This window comes from Cebus imitator, unplaced genomic scaffold, assembly GCF_001604975.1.
Source record: "Cebus imitator isolate Cc_AM_T3 unplaced genomic scaffold, Cebus_imitator-1.0 Scaffold99, whole genome shotgun sequence".
Classification (NCBI taxonomy): domain Eukaryota; kingdom Metazoa; phylum Chordata; class Mammalia; order Primates; family Cebidae; genus Cebus; species Cebus imitator.
In genome coordinates, this window is record NW_016107414.1 from 5,181,466 (window position 1) to 5,190,589 (window position 9,124).

General features: G+C 40.9%; 1 protein-coding gene across 2 annotated transcripts in view; it reads left to right on the forward strand.

Moving 5' to 3' along the window:
- Positions 1-5,727: 5,727 nt before the first annotated feature.
- The window catches only part of KDM3A (lysine demethylase 3A), a 59,479-nt gene continuing 56,082 nt past the window's right edge, over positions 5,728-9,124 (forward strand). Inside the window, exons 1-2 of one of the 2 annotated variants that reach the window (XM_017536639.1) lie at positions 5,728-6,028; positions 6,607-6,822. In XM_017536639.1, the coding sequence (XP_017392128.1) occupies positions 6,637-6,822 (186 nt within the window). In that variant the 5' untranslated portion in view covers positions 5,728-6,028; positions 6,607-6,636. The remainder of the gene's footprint in view (positions 6,029-6,606; positions 6,823-9,124) is intronic. The other variant, XM_037741369.1, reaches the window with a different exon arrangement.

The following is a 9,124-nucleotide window of genomic DNA, read 5'->3' on the forward strand; positions in this document are numbered from 1 at the left end:
ACAAATAAAACATAAATAAATGGGTATGGCTATGTTCTATTAAAATGTTCTTTATAGCTGAGTGCAGTGGCTCATCCCTGTAATCCCAGCACTTTGAGAGGCCAAGGTGTGTGGATCACTTGAGCTCAGGATTTGAGGCCAGTCTGGATGACATGGTGGGACCTCATCTCTATTTAAAAAAACAATTAATAAAATAAAAATTAAAACAATATTCTTTGTAGACAAAGAATTTAATAATAATATAATAATTTGTGTAGACACAAATTATTTCCACGACCCCTAAATATTCCTTCATATAATTTGTGTAGACACAAATACCTGCAGGGCACTGTGTAGACACAAATTATGTAACATTTGAATTTAATATAATTTTAATGGGTCACAGAACATTATTGTTCTTGCTTCCCCTCATATATTATAAAATGTAAAAACCACTCTTGAAAGGCTGTAGAAAATTAGGCAGTGAAACAGACTTGGCTTGTGGCTGTAGTTTGCTGATCCCTGTTCTATATCTTGATGGGGTATAGGTTATTTGGATGCATGCAAGTCATAGGCTGATAAAAATGTTCACTTAAGATCTGTGTATTTCTCTGGATATAAATTATTCCTCAACAGAAAAAGTCTTTAAAAATACCCAGAGGCAAGGAGCTTAGCGCTGACACTGTGGGATGACTTTATTGTCACTGGTGCTTTGCATTAACAGAAATAGCCTAAGACATTTAGATTTTCACATTAAACACAAGTTATTCTTGTGCTATTTAAGGGAATCAGATTTAGGCAAAAATATTGTGCTCTAATTGTTTTGAAATTGAGAAATCAAGGTCAAGCATATTCCAAATTTTCTGTTGCCAACTTTCTTAAAGGCGTCTGGGAACTTCTGATATCCTCTAGAGCAAGGCTTGATACAGTATGTTAGCGTCAGGCTTTGACTGGAGCGTATATACTGGAGCTTGGATAATTTTTACTAATCGGTGGAAGTGATTTCTGACAATACCTACAGGCTAAAATATATTTGTTGGCAGTTTCAATATCCTGCTGCTCAGTCCTCCATCTGTCTTCACCTTAGTGTATCCTTTGACCTTACTGCATAGTCTTCCAAGTTTGAAGTTCTTTTTGGCTTGTTTCCAGAATGCACCTCTTGCCTGGTTTTCCTCCTACTTCTAAGAGAGCTCTTGGTCTTTTCAATGCTCATTGCTGGTCCCTGCATGAATGCCCTACCTCATCCTCCTTGGGCTCTGACATCCATGTCAGACCACTCTCCTACACAGACACTCTTCCCCCTCCTCAGGCTCTGTAACTCATGCCAGGCCTTCTTCTCATGTAAACAGTCTCTTCACTTTGTTTGGGCTCCAACATACCACACTAGGCTGCCCCCATTCGTGGATGTCCTCCTCACCGCACTTGGACTCTAGATACCTGAGGCTGGGTTAACCTTTTGTGTGTCCACCCTTCTCACCTACTTGGGCTCCGACTTCCCATGCCAGGCTATTACTCCTTACTCTTTAGAGTTCTAACATCCCATGGCAGACAGCCTCTCTTTATTAATACCTATCTTTTTCTGCCTCTTGTAATGGCCTCAAGACTGAAATGTTCAGAAAGAGGAAAGGAAAGAGAAAAAAGAAGTAGAAGGGAGGGAATTTTAAAATATTTTAGTGGATTTAAAAATATTTAGCATTCCCTGGAACTTATTTTTGTGAATGTTGGTGTAGTAATCTTTGTTATATATACCTTATATACATTTTTTTTTTTTTTTTTTGAGACAGGGTCTTGCTTTGTCACCCAGGCTGGAGTGCAGTGGTGTGATCTTGGCTCACTGCAACCTCTGCCTCCTGGGTTTAAGGTTCAAGTGATTCTTCTAACTCAGCCTCCTTAGTAGCTGGGATTATGGGTTGTGCACCAGTACACCTAGCTAATTTTTGTACTTTTAATAGACATGGAGTCTCACCATGTTGGCCAGGCTGGTCTCAAACTCCTGACCAGAAGTCATCTGCCACCTCAGCCTCCCAAAGTGCTAGGATTACTGGTATGGGTCACTGCACCTGGTTTATACATACATTTTTAATGGATAATCAATAGACCTCAACGCATGTATTGAATAGTTTATTCTTTACACACACTAGAAACACTATGTCAATCATAAACTAGTTTTTAATTTTTAATATATATTGGGTCTGTTTCTGTGTTCTATTAATTACTCATATGTCTTCATGTTTCTTCTTTGTTCATGGTTTCATTAGAGGAGAAATGACATATTTATCAGCTCATATAAGGAGATAGAATTTTTCATCTTCTTTGTATATGTCAGTAAAGTCTACTTTTCTTCATATACGTTGTATTCATTTCATGTGTTTATTTTTAGATATTCTGTGTTCTACTATCATTAATGGTTTCTTTTTTTCTAATGTATGTTCTAATTGATGCTTGCTAAGGAATAGGAATTCTTTTTATTTTCATTTGTTGATCTTTTATTGCATCATCTTTTTGACTCTTGTTTTAATTCCAATAATTTGTCACTAATGTTTTTGAGGTATCTAATTTTGTGGGCTTTTTGTTCCATTCCAATGTTTATATTGTATTATTTTTCTTGTCTTATTACATCAGTAATTAACCTCTATTGTAACTTGAATAGTAGTGACAGCACTGGGCATTCTTATCTTGCTCCTGACTTTCATGAGAATCTTTTTAAAATTTTACAATTAGTAAATTGTAAAGTATTTCTCGTGGATATTCTTTACAAATCTATAAAACTTTTCTTCTATTTTTAGTTTGCTAAGAGTTTTTATAATGAATGAAAAGGAAGTATATAAGATTTTGGTGTATCTATTAAGATAATCATATGTATTTTCTCCTTTAATCTGTTAATGTAGTAGATTCCATTAATGAGATTTAAAAAATAAATTTAAAAAGTAACAAAGGGACATATTTGCCTTACAAAATGAGAAGATTACAGGGAGTGGGGAGATTGGGGAGATGTTGGTCAAAGGACACAAAATTTCAGTTAGACAGCAGGAGTAAGTTCAAAAGATCTATTGTACATCACGGTGATGATAATGATAATATATTGTATGTTTGAAAATTGCTAAGAGTAGACTTTAAGTGTTCTCACCACACCAAAAAAAAGATAAGCATGTGAGGTAATGCATATGTAAAATAATTTGATTTAGCCATTCTACAATGTATACCTATACCAAAACATCAGATTGTACACCATAAACATATACGGTGAAAAAAATACAAAAAATGTGTATTTATAAATAAAAAATGAGAATTACAAATAATGTGCATTGTCTTTGACTAATACCCATAATTCTAGTGTGCACTCCAAATACCAGTAACCATTACTGTTTTAACCATATTTAATAGAACATATATGCTGTTGTTTTTGTATGTATATTTTGACATAGTACTAAAGGCAAATTTCTTTTTCATTCAAAACGTATTTTGGTAGCCTACTTTTATTAGAACATCTTGCTACTTTTACTCCTTTACAAATCCTCTACAACTTCCCAATATATGATTACATTCCATTTATTATTAATAATTCAATTTCTTCCTTTTTCAACTGAAGTAGATTTAGATTATTTGTAGATGTCTTCTTATTCATATGTGTGTGAGTGTTTTTCTGTGGTACATATTTGTAGGTTTTTAGAAACTTGAAAAATATTTTTTAAAAATCCTGAGTGGTATTGAATGTAAGTGTGCAATTATAACATTCTTAGTTTTCTATGTAATTTAAAAATACTCTTAAGATCATGAGTGTTCAATGTGACTGCATGCTCTGTTTAGCCTTGACTAAGGTGAATATATGATTTTTCTCTTTTAACCTGCAGCAGTGAATTCTAGTAGTCTTCTAATTTTGAAATAACTTTATATTCATATCATCCTAATTAATCATAGTATTTACTTACAAAATATGCTGCTGGATTTAACTTGCTGGTATTTTATAAAAGAATTTCCCTTCTATGTTCATAAGTATAATTGAACCATAGTTTTCCTTTCTTATACTGTCCTGATTCAGAATTTGTAAAACGTTTTACAACTTTTATAAAATGCATTGGATATCCTTCCATCTTTTCTAAGCTCTGAAATAATGAATTCAACATAGAAAGTGTATGTTCCTTGAGGTTCAGCAGAATTTGTCCTTTACTAGTTGTTTTTCAAATTCATATTTAATTACATAATCTAAGTCCTCCATATCCTCCCTTATATTTTAAATTTGAGGTGCATATCTGAGATAGATATTTATATCTTCTACTCTGATCACAAATTGTCAAATTTGTAAAATTTCTCATGGTTCACAGTGTTATCTTAGGATAGTCCATGTTTTTAGATTCATAACAGTTCAGGAGACCATATTGTCTTTATGGACTTTATCCTTTAATATAAATTCCTTTCTTTTTTGATACTTTTAATTATATTAATATTGCTATATTGCTTTCCTTTAGCTACCATTTGATTAAATCTTTTACCCCAATATTTTCAAGCTTCCTTATGGTCAATTTATAGCTAGAGTTTCCTTTTAATTCCAACTGTCTTTTTAAACTCGTGAGTGAAATTAACCCATTTATATTTATTGTAAATACTGATGTTTGGACTCACTTCTCATATTAAAAACATTTTTACCATATGTTCTAGTTTCTTTTGCTTATCTTATTCCCATTTCTGCCTTCTGTTCAGCTGGTTAGGTTTTCATTTTTTTATTTACAAGCCCCCTTCCTTTAAATGGTCTGCAGAGTATAAACCCAATTTAATTCTTCTATTATTAAGTTTCAAAACTGAAAGCCACATACTCAGAATATATATATTGAAAATCAACATCCGGAGTTAATTTGCATCTACAATCCCTTATATGTTTCCAAACATTCTCTGATCATCAGCTTTCACACTTGCAAAATGGGAGGCATGAGTTCTTCACCCATTATCTTAAGGATTAAATGTGATGTAATGTCAAACATCAGCTTTTCTGAACACATGTCTTCAATTTCTTCTTTCCATTTCTGTTTCATTCAATCAAAATACTTCAGGTCCAGAGCACACAATCACCTCTTAACTCCTTTGTCCTTCAAAGTCACCTTCTCTTTCATCTCTTACATCATTCATTATGGCCTTCACCTACTTTCAATTTCCTTGTAAGCCTCAGAATACCTTCTCAATTTTTTTTAGAGAAAAAAATATCCCACTATAGGTTGTACATAAAGGTCTCTTTTGCTCCAGATTTAACGAACGTCATTATCCAGTGACTCCATGCCTTTCTTCATTTATCCTTCAAAATGGCTGCCTTTAGAAGTTCCATGATCAGCACCACGTGCGCCTGCGCCTCCCGCGGCCATTTCGCCCAGCAGCCCAAGCTCGGCGAAGCGCCTGCGCACGAGCCTCCAGAGCACTGTTGCTCCTCCCTCTAGCTGAGTACGCCTGAAACCGCACGTTCTCTTCCCTTCCCTCCCCCGCTGACTCTGCACCGCCCTCACCCTTTCCTGTGAGATTCTTCCGCCAAGTGGAAGGCTCGTCTTCGGTCGACAGCCTACGCACTTGAAGAACAATCCAATAGACACTTACAGCTCAGGGTGTCTCCATTCAGTCTTATCTGTGCGCCACGGCAATTTTCCTTCGGGCCCCAAAGTTGATAACCGATTTCGCGGGATTTTTTTTTTTTTGCATACGGTGAGGCAACAAATGGAAAGAATGGGCCTGTGGCGGAGGGATCTCTCGCTTATTCTGTGTGTACTTTAACCTAATGGGGGTCGCCCGGGAGTCGAAAGGGGGAGGGGAAAGGGAGGAGGCAGCCAAGGAATTGTTTTTTTCTCTGGCCCCGCCCCCACCAGGCTGACCAATGGTGATAGTCTGTTTTCCCCGGAGCCTCGCCCAGCTCCTGTGTCTCAGCCAATGAGCGGCGGAAGCGGTTCCGAGGGGGCGGGTCCGGGAGGCTGTGCGTGTCTTGTGAGAGCTCTTGAACCAAGTCAGTGCTGGAGTCGGCTGGGCGGCTGGAAACGGCGGCTGTCGCCGGTGACTCAGGGAGGCGGGAGGCGGGGTAAGAGCGCCGCGGCCTCGGCTGCGGGGACAGGGGGAAGAAAGGTGAAGGCGCTGAGCGCGCGGCCCCTCTGCGGGTTGGCAGCGGCGCAGGCCCGCGGGACAGGCGCCCGGGGGTCGGGGGCCAGGGAGCTGGGCGCCGGGGCGGGGCGGCGGGGCAAGTGCAGAATCGCGGGCTCGCCCACCCTCCCTCGCGGGGCCACCCGGGGCGGGGACCCGGCCGACCCGGATCAGCGTTCTGCACCGGGGGCCTTTTCTTTTTGGGGATGAGGGCTGAACACTTTCAAATCCGCTCGAGCCGCAGATAATTCTTCCTTCACTCCCTCTGCGTTTGCGTTTGAGGTGTTGGAAAAGCGAAACTTGCGAGAGCGAGGGTCACGCGGCGCTGGGCCCCGGGTGTGCAGCGGGGGAGGGCGCCGGGGGGCGGGAGGGCGCAGGAGAGGGGCTCGGTGCGGGTCCGCCCGGGGCTGGCCGCGTCCTCGCGCGGGTTCGGCGCCCTCCGCCCGCCCTCCCCGCAGTCTCCGCCCGGCCCCCTCCCACCGGCCGCCCCCGTCGCATTTTGTTTTTGTGTTTTTGCAGGGAGGAGCCCTTCCTGCAGGCGTGGAGACCATGGTGCTCACGCTCGGAGAAAGTTGGCCGGTATTGGTGGGGAAGCGATTTCTCAGTCTGTCCGCAGCCGACGGCAGCGACGGCGGCCACGACAGCTGGGACGTGGAGCGCGTCGCCGAGTGGCCCTGGCTCTCCGGGACCATTCGCGCTGTCTCCCACACCGACGTTACTAAGAAAGATCTGAAGGTACAGCCGGCTCCGGGCCTCAGCTGCCGGACGTTTCATAGTTACCTTGGTAACGCGACCATCGGCCCCCTCCCTCCGTTTTCTGAAAACGGAGACCAGAAAGTTGGCATCTGATATGAAGGTGCAGGAAGCTAGACCTTGAAAGTCTTTGGAATGGTTGTGTAGAGCCGGGGTGTGTTTGGCCCACAGCTCTTGGCTGCCTGACTTTAATAATGGGCTTAGAGTTGTTCAGACACGCTTCATTAATGCCGGTGCTGTGTCCCACTAGGACTGTCGGATATTTTCTCCAAAGGAGGAGGGGTGTTTCTGTTAGCGTTAGGTTGGACCTGTAGGTGACGTTTGGGGTCATTAAGAATTGAGGGTGTTAGTACTTGGAAGTGCTTTCAGATAGTTTTGTTTGTTTGCTCCTCTTAATTTATTCACTCAACTTTTACAAAAAACTTTGACTTGTTAAAAATGAAGTTAGTGTAGAGGGAGGAGCTTAAGTTCTGTTTGGCGTATTAGGGTGGGTATTTGTCCGTATATGGTGGGTCAGGGCAGGAGTGGGTTCCTGGTTTTCTGTGATGAGCTTCTCGGTGGGTGTGGGATATGACCATATATGGAGGAGTGGGGTGGAGCAGTCCCATATATGGGATATTGGAGGACTGACTTAGAAATACTACACTTGGACGCTTTGGAGGAGGAAGAAAATTGGGAACAAGTACGGCCAGTGATTTTTTTTTTTTTTTAATCATGATGACACTCAGAACCTTTTTCTGTTAGATCTTTTCATAGACAGATGAATTCCGATTGTGCTCCCTAATAGAAGTATTGGTGTGAAAGGGTTGTCTGGGAACAACCAGTGAGGAAGCCATTGTACCAACAAAGACTCCTTTGTGCAAAAATAACTGAAGAAAGGTTCCTAACAAAGGCTCCAAAGTGGTGGTAACTTGAAGGAAGCTTGTCAGAACAGAAGATACTTCCACTCTGCGTAATGGATGTGTTTCAGTATCTTCACTTGGTCATCATCTTCGCTTTTTCTTAAACTGTGGTCAAATAAAGGAAGCAAGTTTTAGCATTGGCAGTTGATATGTTGATTTCTAAAACACTGTTCATTTGAACAAATTCAGGGTGACAGTGCATGCCTAAACCGGTATTTATCTGCAGAGTTGTGGGGAAAGGGTATGCTGTTAGGTATTTTTTAATGCTTCAATGTTGTGCCTTGTCTCAAGTTGAAAAGAAGGAGTGACCAAAGAGCATTTAACTGTATGCCGAGCACTTCACAACTATGATCTCGTTTAATCCTCATAGGAGTTCTTGGGGGTAGGTACTAATATTGCCCCTGTTTTATGGATGAAACTACTGTACCTGAGGGACCTTAAGCACCTTGCCAAGGACACATACCTAGGAATTGACATAGCCTGATAGCCTGTATTTTGTCTAACCCAGGAAGTTTCACTCCAGAAGCTGCCCTCTTAACCATCCAGCCAGTAATCAAGAGCTGTGCCACAACAGAGCTCCTGTCATATGCTGTGAGGTTTGGTTTTTTCCCTCCATTCCACTCATTCTCCTGCCAAATCAGGTTGTGATATTTATAGAGAGAATATATTGTGCTGCAAGAATGGCCAACCTTTTTGTTTGGGGCTTATAACCTTTCTACATAAGATAGGCTTTGTCTACTAGATTTCAGTCATGCTTTTTGTGGTTTATTTCACCTGCTAAGTAAAATTTTCTCTAGTACACTTGTTTTTATGTGATTTGAATGGAAACAAGATCTTATTTAAACTTTCCAGTCTTTAGTTCTTTGGCAGATGTTGAGAGACTAGGCGTTCCCTGCCCTAGACTCTGGCAGTGATTGAGAACCTGTTAGGTTAGGCAAGCAATCTCGGAGGAACTTTACATGTATGTATTTTTTAAGTCTTCTCCCTCCACCCCCATCCTTTGAGGAGGTGGTGATATCTTCATTTTCAGAATGAGGAAATAGATTTAGGAAAAGGAATCTTGTCAAGATTTGCATAATTAGCTACTAAGGGAGGCTGGGAATCCAGATTTGGCTGTGTGTCTTCTCCACTGCACTTTGGTGCCTAACCTGGAGACAACTGGGAATTCATGTCAAGAAAATTTTGGCTAGGTTGGATTTTGGCCCTACTTGTAGACATCACAATTCAACCCTCATGTAAGATGCCAATCTACTCACTCTTTTCTAGTCATGGTTTATCGCTGCATTCCTTAGTTGAATAGGAGATACTAAGTTTGGGGGCCACGTTGCATTTAACAAAAAATAGGATTTTATTTTACCTTGTTTTTAGAGTTGGCGGGGGGG